Consider the following 20137-nt stretch of genomic DNA (forward strand, 5'->3'; position numbering starts at 1 on the left):
ACATTGTATGTGCTTTTCAGGTGGCCTCAGGGGCTCAGCCCTCCTGCCCTCAGCAGTGGACGTTTCTGTTGTTTCTTAATTCCAAAGCAGGAAGTGAGAAAGCAGGTAGAAAGGTGCTCTCCAGCCTGGAACTGGACTGGACCTTTCCTTTGGGGGCTGAGAGTAGGTAGTCAAGAAGGTGCCAGATGTGAGGGCAATATGGGGCTCGTGGAAAGGCCCATGTATATCCCCAAGCAGGGGAAGGATCAGGGACCAGGCTCGGTTTCCTCCCTCCTTCCGTTAAATCTACATTCAAATCGAGGTTTAAACTCCCCTTCTGGCTCAGGGGACTTCCCTGGTGGCTCAGACGGTAAAGCATCTGCCTACAACGCATGAGACCTGGGTTCAATCCCTGGGTCAGGAAGATCTCCTGGAGCAGGAAATGGCAACCCACTCCAGTACTCTTGCCTGGACAATCCCATGGATGGAGGAGTCTGGTAGGCTACAGTCCATGGGGTCTCAAAGAGTCGGACACGACTGAGGGACTTCACTTCACTTCACTTATGGCTTTGGGAGGGGAGGAAATGCTGAGGGAAAGGGAAGAAGAGGTGAAGGTTTCTAGCTTCTTAGGAGACCTAAGGAAAATGGGGCTCCCTAGTGATGTCTTCCATTGACTTTCTCTGCACCTGCCCCACCCCACGCCCTGCACTGTGAGGGGCACAAGCTCCTGGATCTTTCTAAAATCTTCAGTACTCTGTCTGAGCACGCGACTCAGCTTGCTTGGCCACATCCTCACCCACCTCCCTGCCCCTTAGTGTGGCCATCGCTCTGTTCCCCTTGCTCATCCACAGGAAGCTAGAATGTCTATCTTTCAGCACTGGCCACACAACGGGGCGGTGTAGGGAGTGCAGGGGACATGGGGAGGGGGCACACTGGCATCTCTGAGACCTTTGTGGGACTCCAGCTTCCACCATTTACCACCTTCAGAGTTGGGGAGCAGTCCCCAGAACCACCTGCACTTTGTCACCAGTTGCAAGCTTGGGCATCCCCCAAGACCACCCTCAGGTCCAATAATTTGCTGGGAGGACTCACAGAACTCACCGGAAGCTAGTATACAGCTGGTTATGCTCTATCCCAGCGAAAGGACTCAGAGGAAAGTAGACACAGGAAGAGGCAGAGCCCAGGAGAGCTCCACAGGCAGGGCTTCTGGACGTTCTCCCCAGGGGAGACGCGGGGACAGGGCCAAACGCCAGCTGGGATGTTTGATGGTGAGCGCAGAGGACAGCTGGCCGGGGAGTCTCACCCGAGCCTCAGTGTGAGAGTCTTTACTGAGGCTCAGTCACTTCCCTGGTGGCTAGGCTGGTAAAGAACGCACCTGCAGTGCAGGAGACCTGGATTCGATCCCTGTGTTGGAAAGATCCCCTGGAGGAGGGCATGGCAACCCACTCCAGTATTCTTGCCTGGAGAGTCCCCATGGACAGAGGAGCCTGGTGGGCTACAGCCCATGGGGTTGCAGAGTCAGACACGACGGAGTGACTAAGCAGCAGCACTTAGACATGGCTGACCCCCTGTGGTCGGCCTAAGTTCCCAGCCCTCTGGGGGCCCCAAACCCCCACCATAAACCACACTGTCAGCATAGACTACCTAGTGAGGCTGAGCCCCGGCAAGCAAGGACCCTCTTGTCACGCAGAACATCACTGGACATCCCCGCGGTTTAGAGATGACCTCCCAGGAGCCAAGGGCAAAGGCTAAGGCTATCTTTGGGCAAGGTTAATCCTTTTACCTGGTTACCCAGGTGGTGCAGTGGTAAAGAATTCTCCTGCCAATGCAGGAGACACAAGAGATGCAGGTTCAACCCCTGGGTTGGGAAGATCCTCTGGGTAGGAAATGGTAACCCACTCCAGTATTCTCCCATGGAGAGAGGAGCCTGGTGGACTGAGGGGTCTCAGAGTTGGACACAACCAAACACACACACACACACACACACACCCCTTTATCGCGTCCCATCTGCATGATGCTGCTGAAGTGTGCTACTTTCTCTGGGCTTCTATTCCTCATCAGTGAGCTGAAGACAGTGATGCCAGTCTCACTGGGCTTCTGTGAGGACTGAGTGATCTAACATATGAGAAGTTCAGTTCAGCTCAGTCGCTCAATCGTGTCTGACTCTTTGCAACCCCATGAATCGCAGCACGCCAGGCCTCCCTGTCCATCACCAACTCCCGGAGTCCATCCAAACCCATGTCCATTGAGTTGGTGATGCCATCCAACCATCTCATCCTCTGTCGTCCCCTTCTCCTCCCACCCCCAATCCCTCCCAGCATCAGAGTCTTTTCCAGTGAGTCAACTCATCGCATGAGGTGGCCAAAGTATTGGAGTTTCAGCTTCAACATCAGTCCTTCCAATGAACACTCAGGACTGATCTCCTTTAGGATGGACTGGTTGGATCTCTTTGCAATCCAAGGGACTCTCAAGAGTCTTCTCCAACACCACAATTCAAAAGCATCAATTCTTTGGCGACCAGCTTTCTTCATAGTCCAACTCTCACATCCATACATGACCACGGGAAAAACCATAGCCTTGACTAGACTGACCTTTGTTGGCAAAGTGATGTCTCTGCTTTTTAATATGCTTTCTAGGTTGATCATAACATTCCTTCCAAGGAGTGTCTTTTAAATTCATGGGTGCAATCACCATCTGCAGTGATTTTGGAAACTAGAAAAATAAAGTTAGCCACTGTTTCCCCATGGGACCGATGCCATGATCTTAGCTTTCTGAATGTTGAGCTTTAAGCCAGCTTTTTCACTCTCCTCTTTCACTTTCTGAATGTTGAGCTTTAAGCCAACTTTTTCACTCTCCTCTTTCACTTTCATCAAGAGGCTGTTTAGTTCTTCTTCACTTTCTGCCATAAGGGTGGTGTCATCTGCATATGTGAGGTTATTGATATTTCTCCCAGCAATCTTGATTCCAGCTTGTGCTTCCTCCAGCCCAGCATTTCTCATGATGTACTCTGCGTATAAGTTAAATAAACAGGGTGACAATATACAGCCTTGACGTACTCCTTTTTCTATTTGGAACCAGTCTGTTGTTCCATGTCCAGTTTTAACTGTTGCTTCCTGATCTGCATACAGGTTTCTCAAGAGGCAGGTCAGGTGGTCTGGTAGTCCCATCTCTTTCAGAATTTTCCAGAGTTTATTGTGATCCACACAGTCAAAGGCTTTGGCATTGGCATAGTCAATAAAGGTCAATGGGAAGGGCCCTGGTACAAGAAAGGCTTCAACAAAAATTGGGTCTCTTCTGATTTCCTCCAAGTGCTCCATCCTCAAGCTTCTAAAGTTGCCCAGGGATTCATTCCCTCTCTCTTCTCCCCACCTCTCATACCAACTGGCTTTTATTTTTCTCCCAGAAAAGAATTATACTCTACATGCTACTATGCTACTCTTCTTTTAAAAAGATACGTGTGTGTATTATTATTTCTTAAGTGGCTCCATTCCTCTCCACAGGGCTTCCTAGGTGGCACTAATGGTAAAGAACCTGCCTGCCAATGCAGGAGACACAAGTTTGATTCCTGGGTGGGGAAGATTCCCTGAAGGAGGGCATGGCAACCCACTCCAGTATTCTAGGCTGGAAAACCCCATGGACAGAGGAGCCTGGCGGGCTACAGTCCATGGGGTCGAAAAGAGCCAGACACGACTGAAGCAGCTTAGCCTGCGCACCCCTCTCTACCCCACAGATTACACGGCCCACCTGACCACTGACCTCTGGGGGGCCACGCTGAACGTCCTTCTGCGTGCACAGTTTTGTGATTTGTGCCGGTGTTTCAGCAGGCTAGAGTCTTAGAGGTGGCACTGAAGGGCTAAAGGCTGCATTAAAGCTTTTGATGGCACTGGCAAATTGCCCTGTATCAAGTTAAACCTCCAGCAATAACGCAGGAACTGTGTGTTTCCCCACACCGTCTAGGGGCCATGCAGAAAAGGCTGGCTGAGGGCATAACAGACGCTGGTGGGGCCCAGCCTTGTCCCTCAGCACTCCCCAGGCCAGTGTCCCGCAAGCACCTGAGACAGCGCGGAGGCTTTCTTTCGGCCTGAGCCCAGGGTGAGACAGGGCTTGTGCAATTTGGTTGTGAGCCATGAGATGCTAGGGAATGTAAGAATCATTCATGACTCAACACTCAGAATTACAGAGGACACAGGCAGTGGGGCTTCAAGTCTAGGGTCAGCAGAGTGATGCCTGCTGGAGTTTCAGACAGAACTAGAGATACACCCTCAGGGAAGAAAAGGATGCAGCAAGGCCAGAGAAAGGTCTGGAGAGAAAAAGCAACCGCTTTGTGCCCTTGGCACCGAGTCAGCCTGTTTCTGACACACAGTAGCAGACCAGCCTGTGTGAGCCCAAGCCAGTCCCTGTCCCCAGAGCCCGTCACCAGCAGGTGGCGCCCTCCCCTAGCCAGGCGGACACCTCAGAAGAGCAAGCACCTGCTTCACAGCGCTCAGTCCTCTGGCAGCTCTGCACTCCCCTCTGGCCCAGAGTTCATTTCTTCACACGACAGCTGTGAGACCTGAGTGCCAGTTCAGTTTCCACCACCAAATCACTGTGTGATTTCCTATCTCTCCAAGCCTCAGTTTTCTTAGCTGTTTTGAAAAAGATGAAGGAAAGGAAGAGAAAGCTGGGCAACAGCTAACATGTGCGCAAAGCGTTTTAGTTTACAAAGGACCTTACCTCATTGGTGTTCACTTTATCCCTATTTCACAGATGAGAAAAGTAAGTCATAGGTTAAATGATCTGCCAAGTTCACCCTGCTGGTCAGCTAGGACTTTCTTGGCAAATCCCATGATGCTTCAGCATCAGAAAGCTCTAGGAGAGAATCTTCAAGAAGATAAAATTAATATAATACTTGAAAGCTCTGAGCAAACAGACGTACAGAACTGATGGAGAGTTTATAGTTGAATTACAGACAATTACTCTATGTGAGGGCTTCCCTGGTGGCAACAAAACAAACCAAAAAAGTCCAGAAAAAAAACAAAAAGTTTGCAGGAACTGAAAAGGTCAGTTGTAAATAGGATTTAAGTAATCATAATAAATTCTAATTCTGATTTAACCAATGTTGAAATCTGACTAGATTGGGAGGTTGGAGAAGAGAACAGGACGGGTATATGTGAAGAGTGTCTTTCATAGGGTGGACTCAAGAGATAATGCCTAAACAGAAGCAAGAAGTAGCAACATAGCATATTAGATACACAGAAGTAAATAGGCAATAACCAAAGATCAAAAGGGTTGAAAGTGATGGCTTCTAGAGAGGGGAAAGCGTGAGGGAAACATATTTTGTAAGAAATTTTGTAGAATGATTTGGCTCTAACTCATACTTGTAATTCTATACTTGTATAGATTTAATAATATTTTTCAAAAGAAATTAAAGGACATTGCTCACCTTCATCCACATCTGCTGTGGTGGAGGTGGGATCTGAATCCCAGCAGGTGTCTCTGAGCTGGAGTCCTCGCCACAGGCAATGCCACCTAAAGAATATCTCCATCCCATCTCTGTAAACAGCCAGCAAATGATCTAAACTGGAAACCCAGCAGCTGACATACAACAGATGCTTTAGAAAAGGGAAATTATTTTCTTTATTCTATGGAGACAGCCACAGCAGGACACATCCAGTGAGAGGGTAAGGGGGTCCTGCCCTGAGTCCATCTTGAGGGTGCTGGTGCTTTGAAGCAACTTTCTCTAATTTTTCTAAGTTTCTCCTTGGTGCTTGGGACCAACTGGGGCCAGTAATGCATCCGGATGGGGCTCCCCAGTGTCCAGATTCTCCCCTTCAGAGAAATTTATGGCATTCTACATCACCTGGCAGTGGAGCTGACCAGACAACCCAAGAGGCTCCTGGCTGCTGGAGGGTCATCCCAGGGCCTTGTGGTTAGGCCCCACTCCAGGAGCATGCACTGTTTTGTTCATAGGATTGTGTGAGTGGGCTGCCAGAATGATGCTGAGACTAGATGTTGAATGAAGTCAAATTGTTTGTATAGATAAGGGACCCTGCAAAAACTTTTGCCCAGGGTTCCTGACACCTAGAGGCAGCCATGCTTTCAGGTCCTGTCATATCAACCCCTTCCTTTCCCATCGTAAAGACTTCGCCTAATAGCTGTAATTGTAAGTCTCAAAGCACCTAACTGAAGAGTGAGATACTTTGTTGGGTATTTGGATGATTCATTTATTACTGGCCATCATTCATTCCTTGATCAAGTATTTATTGAGCACCGACTGTGTGCAACAACGGGGAAGGGCTTGCGGAACAAGACTCATTCCTGCTCTCCCGGGGCCCACAGGCTGGAGCGGGGCCAGAAAGGCAGGGGGTGCAGCTCAGGATCATGGTGCTAGGGCGGGGGCTGTGTGAGCACAGGGAAGGGGGCCGAGGGTACTTTTTTTTTTTTTTTTGCTTGGCTTCTTTGGCTGTGCCACATGGTATGTGGGATCTTAGTTTTCCGACCAGGGATCAAATCAGAGACTCCTGCATTGGAAGTGGGGAGTCTTAACCACTGGACCACCAAGGAAATTCCCTGAACATGATTTTGATGGGACCTCAGAGGCGGGCTGTCAAGGGAACTCTGTGGTTTGGGATGAGGGATAGACTAGAAGCTTCTTCCAAGGGCTCCTCCCGCCTAAGATTATGTGATACCCCAATCCAGATCTCTCCATGGTTTCAGGTGACAATGAGCTCGTGTCTCACTCAGCCTGCACAGGGCCTCACAGTTCCCAGTTCTGAAGGGATCATCTAATCAGCTTTTCATCGTCCAGTTGAGAAAACAGGCCCACAGAGAAGCATCTCACCACATCAGAGAGTCAGAGTCAGGAGGCCACTTTGGAGGTCTGGCATCCCAGTCCTGGGCTTCTTCCCCCTTAACTCAAGTCTGGGCAGGGCCTGAGCCCATTTAAAACAGATGAAATTTCCCGCTTTTAAAATAAGACCACTCCACCATCAGCAGGTGTCACAACATTGCTCACGCCCCCAGTTCGGGATTCAACAGCTCTCCAGTAAAGAAAAGCTCCTGAGAGTCTGCCAGAAGCAAGTTTCCCTGGGAACAAGCCCCCCAAGGAGTCCCAGTCGGATGGTGGAGGGGTGTGCACAGGACAAACGCGATAGCCCCGGATAGCCCGCCGGCGTGTTCCCTCCTGCGGGTCTGGCTCGGCGAACCGAAACGGGAGCGGATCACTGCGGTTCCCAAAGCCGGTGCGCAAAGAGGCCGGGGGTCCGTGCGAAGAGAAAGGCGGCGCGGGCCGGGCCCGCAAGCCTCTGGCCCGCGCCCCGCCAGGCCCCGCCCGGTCCCGGCCCGCGCCCTCCCCTGCCCTCCCCTCTCTCCCTTGCCCCCTCTCCTCCCCTCTTTCCCTCCCTCCCTTCCCCGTCCCTCCCCCCTTCCCCTCCCTCCCCTCCCCGTCCCTCCCCCTCTCTCCCCCTCTCTCCCCTCCCCGTCCCTCTCCTCCCCTCCCCCTCTCTCCCCTCCCCTCCCCGTCAGTCCCCTCCCCCTCCCCCGCCCCGGCGCGCGCGGGGAGGCGCGGGCGCGCGCACGCAGGCGGTCGGGGGCGCGCGGCCGCCGGGGGCGCGCACGGGCCGCGCTCTGCCCTAATGCGGCGGCGGGCGGCGAGCGGCGCTGCGGGGGACGGCGGGCGAGCGGCGGCGCGGGCGGCGGACAGCGGCGACTGCGCCCGGGGCTGGAGCCCCAGCCCTTGCAGGTAGGCACACGCGGACCCCGGAGACGGACTGCGGGTGGAACGGGGTCCAGCGCCGTCCCCTCGCTCCCGCCCTTCTCTGCCTGTCTCCATCTCTCACCCGGCCCCATCCCCTCCTTCCACGCCCCGACCTCGCTCTCCGCGCCGGTCACCTGCCCGAGCCCCGAGTCTGCACCGGGACCTGCCCCACTCGGCTCCCCGCCCCAGCCCCCCGCGCGCCTTTGCGCCTTGGCCGCCTCCCCTCCCCCTCCCTCCCCTCCGTCTCCTCCCCTGTCCTTCGTCCCCGCCGCACCCCGAGCTCTGCCCTGACCTGTTTACCTCCGCACCCCACTTTGTGCGACCCGGTCGCTTCTGTTTTCCCGTCCCCGCACCCCCGCCTCTCTCCTGCCCTTACTGCTCCGGCCCCCGGTTCATGCCCCCGTCCCTCCGTGTGCGTCTGTCTATCAGCTCCCTCGCAGTTTCTGTCCCCACCGCGTCCCTTCTGCATACCGGGGCCCAGCCCCTTCCCAGCTGCCTCCTGGTGTCCGCCTCCACCCTCTCCAGAACGCCGTCTTCTCCCCCTTGGCTGTTACCTGGCGAGCCTCCCATCACCTTCCCAACCTGCCCTTCCTGGTGCTGTTTGTAGCCACATAGACTTGTCCCAAGCCCCCTCACCTGCCGCTGGGCCCTCCTCCTCTGCTTGGAGAGGCCTAGGACTCTGAAGGCCTTGTGTACTCACTGTGGCAGAATCCACTTATACCCCTTTCTGCATGTTTGATCCTATTCATGGCTCCGGGCTGGGGAAGGGCAAAGGATGCTGCGTGTTATTAGGCCTCTCTTATGTTCCTCTTCAGCCACTGTCTTCCTGTAGCTGTTCAGGTTTGTTTCCTAGATGGATGGGGGTGGGGGTGGGGGGAAGGAGGTGTTAAGCTTAGGAAAACTAGGAAGGAGGAGAGGCAGAATCCAAAGAAATGGCTTCGCAGCCTCTTCCTGGTCTTGGACCAGGAGGCAAGGGATGCAAAGGCCTGGATGAGGAGCTTCTCTGGAGGGCTGGAAAATTTCGGATTTTAGAAAGGATTCTTTCTCAGCCTCCAGGTCAGCACTTTGGCATCGAGAGCTGTCATGAGTGTGGCCCATGGGCTGGGCTGAGTGGGCAGAGTGCTGAATCACCTAGGCTCTGGTCCCCATGGCAGTCCCTCTTGCCCTGAGCTGGGTTCTGTTCCTTATTCCTTACTTGGCATTTGGCAGCAGTGTGTGTGTGTGTGTGTGTGTGTTGGGCAGAGATGCCTCCCTCCTCAGTCCAAAGGAGTGGATGACGATGTCCCTTTTCTGCCTGTCTGTCTCCCTGGCATGAGGGCCCGGTGTGTATTATCTACCCTTGGAACTCGGATGAGCCCTTGCTGGACCCTAATCACGACTCCGGCAAGGGCAGACCACAGGGCTTGGAGGCCCGGGTAGGCAGGAAGTGGATTTTTCATCTAGAGCTGGAGACTGACAGATTCACAACCCATTGAACTTGAACCGTAAGTAAGAGAAGCCCAGGGAAAACGTGTGTAGAGACCCTGGGGATTGGTCACGCCAGCTGGAGGAGCAGAGGAAGGAGGAAGTCAGGAGGCTGTCCCCCGCTGGTTTGGGGGTGATTGGATTTGGTGGCTTTGCACTGCAGGAAGATTTAAAGAAGATGGGGGTGGGATCTGCTCTGCATATAATAATTCTACTTTTTGTCCTGACAGAACTGGCACTTTGGAGGGAGTGATTTCTTTCTCTCGTGTTTAGGTTCAGCTGAAGGTGTGTGTGTGCGCGCGCATGTGTGTGTATAGAAAGAGCGAGAGGGCAGAGAGAACGAGAATGAACAACACAAACGAGGAAACAGACTGACTGACACCTCGCCCAGAAGTTGTGTTTGGCACCGCGAGCCAGGCAGTGGCAGCCCAGTTCCTGCCCTGGGGGCCTCAGTTAAAAATCCCACGTCTTAAATCGGAGGTTGAGAGCAAATCGCTGGTGGGTCCTGCACCTTCTCCACAAGGCTCCCTCACTTTAGAGAGTGAACTCTTCAGCTCATGAGCAGCGTCTCTGAATGGGCAGGCACAGGCAGGGCCCAGCAAGGGGCTAGTGTGCCCCTGGGGGACTGGCTGTCCTCTGCTTTGTCTGTCTTCCGTGTCCCTCCCCTCATGAGTGGGGTGGGGTGGTAGCTTCCCCTGGCATCAGCATTCCCAGGGCTCCCAGCTTGTCCTGCTCCAGGGAGGAGGTATCACCTGGAGCCATCTTTGAGAGCTGATTGGATTAGGTTACTGATGTTGGAATGCTTGCTTGGGGCTCAGGTTAAGTGGGGGATTCTGGTAACTGTGTATCTATCTCCCAGCTCTGTGCAGTGAATCTCATCTCATCCCTTGTTTGATTTTGCAGACGCTATGGCAGGGATAAATTGAGGCACACAGAATGAGAAGCCAGCTCCCTGCGGAGCCAGAGCAAGACCTGGCCTGCTCCCTGTGGGCTGAGACAGGCTGGGCTGGTGAGGTCAGGCTGTATGGATCAGGGGTACATTGAGGAGGTGGCCGGTGTCTGGGGGTTGGGTTCTTGCTTTGGGTATCTGATGGTGGAGGCTCAGAAGATGGTCCTGTTTCTGCAGTGACTGACAGACAGGATCCCAAGCCTCCTGTCACTTGGTTGCCGTGTGTTCCCTTCCCCTGGTGCCCCTCTTCTCTAAGATCACCCAAGAGCTGGGGTGTGAGGATCGTCACTTAGTCTTTAGAAAAAGAGTTTCCTAGGAAACTAGAAAGAGAGAGGCAGAGAAGTTCAGTCTTCAGTCTGTTTGGCTTGGGAGAAGAGGAGGGAAGGAAGTAAGGGGAATTTTAGGCTGGTTACATACTTACTCATTCAATAAATGCTAGTTAAATCCTACAATGTGCTAGGTGCTGGGATCATAGAGATGGAAAGTAAAACAGGGTCTCTTAGAGCTGCCAGTGTGATGGAAAAGAGAGACGAGTGATCAGACAGATAACACAGATAAGCTTGAGTGAGGACCTGGGGCCAGGGATGATGAACATCTTTCCCTCCAGTGGCATCGGCCCTCTCTGCCGCAGCTGGGAAGACAGCTGGGTTAGTGTTGTCAGAATGGGGCCCAGGGCTGACTTGGAGGCTGAATGTGAGGAAGAAGGTGGTGCACGATATTACCAGATCCCTGACTCGATGCGGAAGAGGTGATGTTCTGTGTGCAGGTGGACCCTGCTGGCTGCTGCTTCAGCCTGGTGGGGGAACCCTGGGATGAGACTGAGCCTCCTCAACTCTCCCATTCTCATTTCTTAAGCACTTGTATTTTAGGGACAAAGGATGGTCAAAATATGCTTAGAATGTCAGAGTGAGCCAGAGGAAAGAGGCCCAGGATCTGCCCTCAGGGAGCTCCTAACTGATGCAGAGACAGCGAGTACAGATACGTGCTCAGAAGCAAGGTGAGTAAAATTATTGTGAGCTCGACACGGGCAGAAGGGTCTTGGAGTTCTGGGAGGTCACGGTCCTTCACAGGGGGGTGGAAGTAGAGCTGAGCCTTGAAAGGTTGGTCGAGTCTTAGTAAGGAAGGGAAGGTGAGAATTTTCTAGATGAGGGAACCCACCAGGGGTATAAGCAAGAACTCTGTGCAGTCAGGTTCTCTGGGAAAGAAATGACGCGCCTCCCCTGCCTGCTCACCCCATTTTCCTGTGGTAGAGCCTTACGAAAGGACATTGTCATGAATGGCAAGAGGGGCTTGTTTTACTTCCAGCCCCATCATTCAGTGCAGTTCAGCTCAGTCATGTCTGACTCTTTGCGACCCCATGGACTGCAGCACACCAGGCCTTCCTGTCCAGCATGAACTCTGGAGCTTGCTCAAACTCCTGTCCATCGAGTCGGTGATGCCATCATTAACAGAGCTTTAATATGTTTCTCTCTCTAACACTAGAAGATTGCTGAAAGTCTCTAGCCCCAGAAGCCTGTGTCTCTGGAGTTTATGTTATGGATTAATTTCTTGTCTTGCCTTCCCTCTCCCAAAATCCATGCCTTGAAAAAACTGGGGCCCCTCAGGCCATCACCATCTCCGCTGACTCCACCATCCTCTCTGACCCCATGGCTCCCCTCCTCTGAGAAGCAGCTGTCTGAGCATCTGCCTTCTCCTTCACCTGCTCCCCCTCACTCTTCCCTCCCAGACTGGGCCAGCCCCTCCTGAAAGGCCTCCCTGGCAGCCCATCTCCCCAGCATTATGATGCTAATCATGCTGTTAATTTTTCTGAGATGCAGAAAGAAAGCCCCAATCTGTTCTAATGAATTTAATTAGAGAGGGGCTTGGAGGGCTTCAGAACCTCTTACCAGGATCACAATAAACAGAGTTAACGAGATAAACAGCTTGGGAGCAGCCGCTCAAGGATAGGAAGGGAGGGTTTCTGACTTAGTTCTAGAATGAGGAAGCCCTTGGCACTGGAGTTGGAGGAAGACTGTGTGAGCTGTTGTCCACCACGTGGGTTCTCTTTTGGGTTCTTTCTGCCTTTTGGGTTCTTTTGCCCCACGTAGTCCCACGGGCATAATTGTATATCTAGGTCTGTCCTTGGGTAATAGGAACCTTTGGAGAGGTCTTACTATTCTTATCATCATCACCAAACATTTATTGAACATGTGCTATGTGGATAATGGGTACCACACCATCTTCTGGAGCCAAAGGGAGGCTTCCAAGACCTTGTCTCCACTCTAATGGAGATAAGATATATATATTCAAATATAAGAAACACTTGCTAATTCCAGACAGGAAATGCTAAAAGGTTGACAGGAGATTATGTTGGGCTTGGACGATCTGGAAAAACCTCTTGCAAGAGGAAATAATTGAGGTGGATCTTGAGACATCAAGATTTGAAGACTTGGTAATCAGAGCTGCTGGAGGACTGCAGATTCAATGGTAGGAATATGCAGGGGTGTTTGAGTCACGATGAATAAATGGCATGGCTTGGGTGGTGGATACATGTAATTCAGTAGTGAGGGACATGTCTGGAGCACTGTACTGAGATGTAGTCATAGAGATCCCTGAGTGCTGGAGTCTACTTTTCTAACCTGATTACACTGGGGTCTCACTGCTTTCTCTGAGCACTTAGAATGGTTGACTTGGGGAACTTAGGACAGGATGATTGTGGCCTTCCTGCTGGGCTCACTTTCCTGGATCCAGTTTAGGCCAGCTGGGGGTCGGTTGACCAAATACTAAATTTTGTTCTCAGATCTTGTGACTTTCTGGGATGAGAATGAATGGCTGGCAGAGCAATTCCAAGGACTTTTCCCAGTGATGATAGTTCCTTCTCTACTAATGCTGGCCAATTTGCTTTGGCAGTAACACTTTTTTGCAAGAATTCAGTGGAATCTTCCAGTTCCAGGCTCAGTGAATTTCATAACTCATCTTTTTATATTACTAAGAGTTCTTTGAATGTGTATGTATACAAGTATATGTATGTTTATGTGTGCATGTTGCTTATGTTATTGAAATTATTTCAACGGATTCTCATTCTAATGTGATCTTTATTTGCAATACAGAAGTTATTAAACTCTTCTGGGTCTTAATTTCTCCATGTGCATGAGGGAAAGAGCCATCCCTGTATCCTATTGTATGTGGATCTGTAAGTTGGTGCTTTGAGAACAGGATTTTAAACACAAGGAGGTAATATAACAATCATTTTGACAATAAGTGAAATGTTGAGCTGAAATTTTAAGTCAGTTCTCACTCCCCTTTGGAACCTCTTCACTTGTAAGACCAGTCAGAATTTTATTTGGGGGCACCAACAAAATTATGTTTTTTGTTATTTTGCATAGTCTGTCTGGGCTTATGCATAATTAGTAGTGGGGTGAGTGCCCTGCTGTCAGGTATTAGTTGACCTATCCATGGATGTTTGTATGAGAAACATTGTTATAATGCCAGTGTTATAATACCCACTGTGTGGTATTTTTCCACATGTTGAAGGTGACGTGTTCACAGGCAATTTTCCTGTGCTGTGATGTAGGAAAGGACAGAAACAGGATCTCTTTCTGATCATCATCACACATTGAGTGGAAATGAAGCCTTTGTGACTCATGTTGGAAGAACCAGGGTTCTCAGCTCTGAGCTGTGTCTTGGTTTTGTTTTTTTGTGGTGTTTTTTTTTTTTACATGGTGTTCATTGCATCTGCAGTTAGTCTTTGAAGCCTCTGTTATGAGCATAGCACACTTCTGTGTGGCAACTTGTTTTGAGAAACTCTTCAACTGGTAGAATGTTAGAAATGTTTTCATCTAAGATCATTATTTTACAATCAAAATGTCTAGTTGCTGGCAAAGCTATGTCTTCCGTGTACCAGGGCACTGGGAACTTTAAACTCGGCATATGAACCTAGTAATTGTACAAGAGGATATGTAATCAGGTTCCTTAAAGCATGATCTAAACTAGAAATGCCTTGGTATGTCAGAAAAGAGAGGATACCAATGTAGACTAAAGTCCTTTGGGAAGATTTTGAAGAGACGCAGGTGCTGATCTGGGTCCCCAGAGATGAGTAGGAGATAAAGGTAAGGAAATGATCTAAAGGAGCATAATCAAAGGTTTAGAGGAGGGAAGTGGTCCTCTGGCATTGACTTGGCCAGGCTGTAACAGAGGAAGGTACAGCTGGAGGGGCCAGCTGGAGCCAGACTCCAGAGAGTCCTGAATCTGACTAGAAGTTGGACTTTGTCTTGAAGTTGGTGAGGAGCATTTAGGCTTCTTAGCTGAGCTTGCTCTTGTTCTGAAGACAAGATTGTGGTGTTAGGAGACGTGAGTGACATCCCTGCACAGGCAGTGGTGTCTGGGGAGTGTTGTTTCTGAAGGGTGTCTCGAGCAGTGGGGAGGACTGGAACTCTTCCTTGACAGGCAGGGAGCTTGTCGCTGTCCAGGGTACTGACCTGCCATCTGAAAGATTTTTCTCCCCAGTGATGCCATGTTAAAAGGTAAAGCCAGGGAATGCTTAGAACCACCCAAGAGGGATCTGGAAAACAGTTCTGGCTAGGACTAGATAGTGTGTGGGCTTTTTGGCACCAAATTGGTTTGCAGCATTTGATTTCACAATCTTTGTGATGAAAGCAAAAGTTTGGGTTAGGAGAAACTAGTAATGGCCCTTTTAAGAAGGGGAGACCATGTGTGTGCACATATGCGTGTTAAAATGACCCAGTTTGTAGCCTTGTAAATTTTGACTTAGAGTGTTTGTGTTTACATGAGACTCCCAGCACACTGCCTCTTTCATTGTGAAAGGTACTCTTTCTACCCAACATTCTGAAATGTACCTGAAACCTCTCCAGCACACCTGGATAGAACAACAGAATTCCCCAGAAGACCCTCCTCATTTCTTTAAATGAAACATCTAGGTGTTCAATATTCGTGCTGTCCAATAGAGCCTTCTGTGATGGTGGGGCTATTCTGTGTCTCATTGTCCAGCGTGGTGAGCACCGGCCACATGTAGCTGTTGAGCACTGGAGACGTGGCTAATGTGATTAAGAACTGAAATTTTAATTTAATTTAAATATCCTGCACAGCTCTAGCGTCAGAATCTTTGCAATTTGCCACTTACCTTTGCATATTTGTATCTCATACCTGAATCTCTTTGACTTAGAACAAAAATGGACTTTTGAATGGGGATGAGTTTGACACACTGATGGAGAAAACCTCATGCTGAATCTGAACTAAGGTCTATATTTGGCCGTGAGTTTTGCCCTTTTTTGTCACAGTGAGAACAACCATACGTGATGCACTGCGGTTTTCCTTTCAAGGGCAGGGAGAAGGCTTCTTGGATTCTGGCTCTGGTCCCAGGGACCTGATCCGAGACATTTTGGAGCCTCGAATGGGCCAGGAACTCAGTGTGTGTGGCTCTGGACACTTGGCTCTGTGGTGAGATGGGGTCCAGAGTTTGTGCTGTTGCATCAGATGTGTGTGCACATCCAACAGAGAGAAGTTCCTGGTCTTGAGTCATCTTCCTTTCTGACTGCAGGTGTCATTTCATCTTGTTTACCTGGTATAGTGGTCAGTGGTAGAAATACCAGAGGGGAAAATGCTTTAAAATGCCAATCAATAAGCAAGTAATAACAAACTGTCAGAAAACTGGAATAGACAATCTCCATCGTATTGTTATGAGTCTGTGCACAGAGGTCTGTGTAAGCTTTTTCTAAATATGTTTGATTTCTTTGTGTCTCCAGTCTTAGGCTTTCTGTGTGTTAAGTCTAGTTTCCTAAACCAGAGCATGCACTTTTTGAAGTCATGCTTTCTAGTTTTTTTACATAGAATCTCAGTTTTATGATAATAATCCTTAATAAATGCCTGCTTGTAAGTAGCTCTTTGTTAGCCTGGAGCTATGGGTTTGACACCTAGAAAATGTGTGCGCATGAATATAAATAATATTTCTCAAACCCCTGCTGGGCGTAAGTCTCTGTACTTGGCATTATGGGCAGTGACAAAGGAGGAGCCAGGGAGGGTTGATCTCAGTCTAACAGGAGAGCGAAGGCCAGCATGTGAGAAAAATTACACACGCACCTGATGGAAACAGAGACTGAGGGGCAGCGGGGATGCAGAGCTGGGGGAGGGGCGCAGGGTGCTGGCAGGGTCGCTCTGTGTGTGTCTCCGTCTGGCCTTCTCTTGAGGATTCCCTCCTTCGCGAGGCTTAGCTGGTACCAGCCACCCCGTGCCTGCAGAGACAGGGCTGCCTTTATGGTGGGTCGGGCCGCCCACTGTCTCTCTGAGCCTGGGCTGAGGCGCCGCTGTCCTGAGCTTGCCTCTTCTGTGGTGGAGACGCTCCGACGGGGGGGAGGGAGAAGCAAGGGGAAGAAACTCCATTTTCTTCTTGTCACTGAAACGGTGGCAGGGTCTTGCTCTCAGATTCCCTCCTGCTCACAAAGGGGCTAGTTAGGGCTCCGGCGGCTCTGGTCCGTGGAGCAGCAGCATGCAGGCTCAGGTGTGACTCTGCGGAGACAGGAGGTGCAGAGCTGAGTGAGGCAGCTCCCCGCTGTCACCACAGCTCTCCTCTCAGGGGTGTGCCCTGCGTGGTGGGGAGCAGGTGGGCTGTATCTCTCAGCGGGGCTGGGAGGGCCTCCTCTGATTGACTTCCAGGACGGAGCCTACCCTTGCCCGTCCTCCACGTGCCCGTGAGTCCCCAGGGATCTTGTTAAAGTGCAGGGCAGAAGCAGTGGGTTTGGACTGGGCCTGAGCATCTGCATTTCTGACAAGCTCCGAAGTGGGGCTGGCACCGCTTGTCAGGAAACCGCACTGATTGGCAGCGCCCTGCACGTGTGTTCTCAACGTGGCAATGAGTTAGCTTCACCTGGAGAGATGTTCAGAGGTGCTGATGCTGGGACCCACTTGATGCCAATTAAATCACAATCTCCGAGTTGAACCTCAGCATAGGAACGTTTCCGTTTCCTCGTGGTAGTCTGTAAGTGTATTTACTTATTGAGGCCGTTCTGGGTCTAGTTGGGGCCGGCAGGGGTCTCCCCTTTTTGCAGTGCGTGGGCCTCTCATTGCGGTGGCCTCTCTCGTTACAGGGCACAGGCTCTAGGCACACGGGCTTCAGTGGTGGCGGTACTTGGGTGCAGTTGCGGTTCCCCGGCTCGAGGGCACAGGCACATGGGCTCCGCTGCTCTGAGGCACGAGGGATCTTCTCAGACCAGAGATCCAGTCCATGTCCCCTGCCCTGGCAGGTGGATTCTTTACGCTGAGCCACCAGGGAAGCCCCTTGTTAATTCTAATGAACAACCCAGACTGAGAACCACTGGCTCTCTGGATGGGTTTTCTCCTCCTCGGATCTCCTTTTCACCTGACTATTCCTTTCTTAGCCCAAGAGATGAGAAGTGCCTTGAGGGCGCGGAATGTCTTACCCACCAGCCTTGCCCACAGCGGTCTGCAGTCAGCTTGGCTGGTTGTATCGCGCTGACCTCTGCTCCCAGAGGTGCACCACCAGCCGTGAGGCATAGAAGCCTGTGGCTAGCATAGGGCAGGCTGGCGCTGCTCCTGGAGCCAGTCACAGTGGGCCTCCCACCCTGCATTCAGGCCCAGAACAGAGTAGACTTACAAAAAGTAAATAGTAAATGGATGATTATTCTAGTATCGGGTGGCAGGAAGGGCACTGGGTTAGGGATCTGAAGGAACTAGAACCAGTTGTTTAACCTTCTTTAGCTTTGATTTTCTCAGTTGTGAAATGGGGATAATAATGCCTACCTAATAGGACTGTTTAAGCACAAGCTGGAATCGAGATCGCTGGCAGAAATATCAAGAACCTCAGATATGCAGATGACACCACCCTTATGGCAAAGAGTGAAGAGGAACTTGAAAGCCTCTTGATGAAAGTGAAAGAGGAGAGTGAAAAGGTTGGCTTGAAGCTCAACATTCAGAAAACAAAGATCATGGCATCTGGTCCCATCACTTCATGGGAAATAGATGGGAAACAGTGTCAGACTTTATTTTTGGGGGCTCCAAAATCACTGCGGATGCTGATGCAGCCAGGAAATTAAAAGACGATTGCTCCTTGGAAGGAAAGTTATGACCAACCTCGATAGTATGTTAAAAAACAGAGACATTACTTTGCCAACCAAGGTCCGTCTAGTCAAGGCAATGGTTTTTCCTGTGGTCATGTATGGATGTGAGAGTTGGACTGTGAAGAAAGCTGATCACCAAAGAATTGATGCTTTGGAACTGTGGTGTTGAAGAAGACTCTTGAGAGTCCTTTGTACTGCAAGGAGATCCAACCAGTTCATTCTAAAGGAGATCAATCCTGGGTGCTCATTGGAAGGACTGATGCTAAAGCTGAAACTCCAATACTTTGGCCACCTCATGTGAAGAGTTGACTCACTGGAAAAGACTCTGATGCTGGGAAAGATTGGGGGCAGGAGGAGAAGGGGACGCCAGAGAGTGAGATGGATGGATGGCATCACCGACTTGATGGACATGAGTTTGAGTGAACTCCAGGAGTTGGTGATGGACAGGGAGGCCTGACGTGCTGTGATTCATGGGGTCACAAGGAGTTGGACACGACTGAGCAACTGAACTGAACTGAATAGGACTGTTTAAGAACTGCTGGGCTTCCCTTGTGGCTCAGGTGGTAAAGAATCTGCCTGCAATGCAGGAGACCTGCATTCGATCCCTGGGTTGGGAAGATCCCCTGGAGAAGGGCAAGGCTACCCACTCCAGTATTTTGGCCTGGAGAATTCCAGTGACTGTATAGTCCATGGGATCGCAAAGAGCTGGACACGACTGAGAGACTCAAAAAAAAAAAAGAAAAATAGGACTGTTTAAGAACTGTATAGAAAAGGTGCTCTATAAATGCTGTTGTGCATTTAAGCAGTTGTGTGTGTGTAAGGATTCATTTAAACAGTGGCTGGCTGAGTTGAGGGTACTGGTCTTCAAGCCCTTGTCGGAAGACACTCCCTGGTCCCACCATGTGTGCCTCTGTCCACAGGACAGCCAGGGGCTGTTCCGTTCCATTCCGTCGCTCAGTCGTGTCCGACTCTTTGCGACCCTGTGGACTGTAGCCTACCAGGCTTCTCTGTCCATGGGATTCTCCAGGCAAGAATACTGGAGTGGGTTACCGTTCCAGGGGCTGAGGAATACACAATTGACTGACACAGCCCTGTGTCAAGGACTGTGCTAGATGTGTGGCTTTTGTCAATTCATTGATCCATCACAGCCTTGGACTGGATATTTATACCCATCACTTGGAAGGATAGGGGCTCAGAATGGGCCTGAAGTAAGATATCTCTAAGTGGCAAAGCTGGGATTGAACCTGATTCCAAAGTCTCCTACTCCTGGCTCATTACCCAGTGGACAGCTCTGAATTCCAATATGGGCTGATGGTCCCTTGTTTGAGAAGTTTCCGTGTCTGAGAGTCACTAGTATTGAAGAGTGAGATAAAGGTCTGGGAACACAGAAGCTCCTGTCTGCTGTTAGGAAATGTTAGGGTCTGATGGCCCTGGAGCCTTCTGAGTCTTGACCAACATGACACTGTAACACCACTGCTCTGAGGCTTCGTCAGGACCCGGGGTGGAAGCGCCGACCCCTTCCCCGTGAAAGAATCAGCATCTGCCGGTGGTCCCCTCTCTGCTGGACGGAGCCTCTGAGCCCAGCTCTCGTCTGGTGTGCCTGTCTAGGTTTTCCTTTCATTCTGGTGCTACGCTGTAAGAAAACGGGACCCTGAAAGGGGCATTCCGGGCGCCTCCCTCATCCACCAGCGTAACATCAACAGATCATTTTCATCACCTGGTGCCCATGCTTCCATCCTGCGGTGTGTGTTGGGGGGTCTTCCCCAACAGACCCAGCACGGAGAGGAGATCCAACATCTGTGGTCCTCCTGTCCGCCTCTCTAGCCTCAGTAATGCTGCCATTGTTAAAAGGACACATACAGGCAGAAGTTTTCCTGGCTAAGCTGTTTCGTAAAAGAGAGGAGGGCCGTCTTCATGGTCTGACCAGTTATGGAGGGATCT

At 50.8% G+C, this 20137-nt stretch overlaps 1 protein-coding gene across 2 annotated transcripts in view; it reads left to right on the forward strand.

Moving 5' to 3' along the window:
- Positions 1-7579: 7579 nt before the first annotated feature.
- Positions 7580-20137, forward strand: part of NFASC (neurofascin) — a 211221-nt gene continuing 198663 nt past the window's right edge. The window contains exon 1 of one of the 2 annotated variants that reach the window (XM_055420055.2): positions 7580-7699. Coding sequence is in view for 1 of the 2 variants with exons in the window: in XM_088845132.1 (XP_088701258.1) it covers positions 7593-7699 (107 nt within the window). In the remaining variant the exon portion in view is untranslated. The remainder of the gene's footprint in view (positions 7700-20137) is intronic. The other variant, XM_088845132.1, reaches the window with a different exon arrangement.

The sequence above is a fragment of the Moschus berezovskii genome, chromosome 17 (genome assembly GCF_049115385.1).
Source record: "Moschus berezovskii isolate FMDL1 chromosome 17, NW_MosBer_1.0, whole genome shotgun sequence".
NCBI classification, from domain to species: domain Eukaryota; kingdom Metazoa; phylum Chordata; class Mammalia; order Artiodactyla; family Moschidae; genus Moschus; species Moschus berezovskii.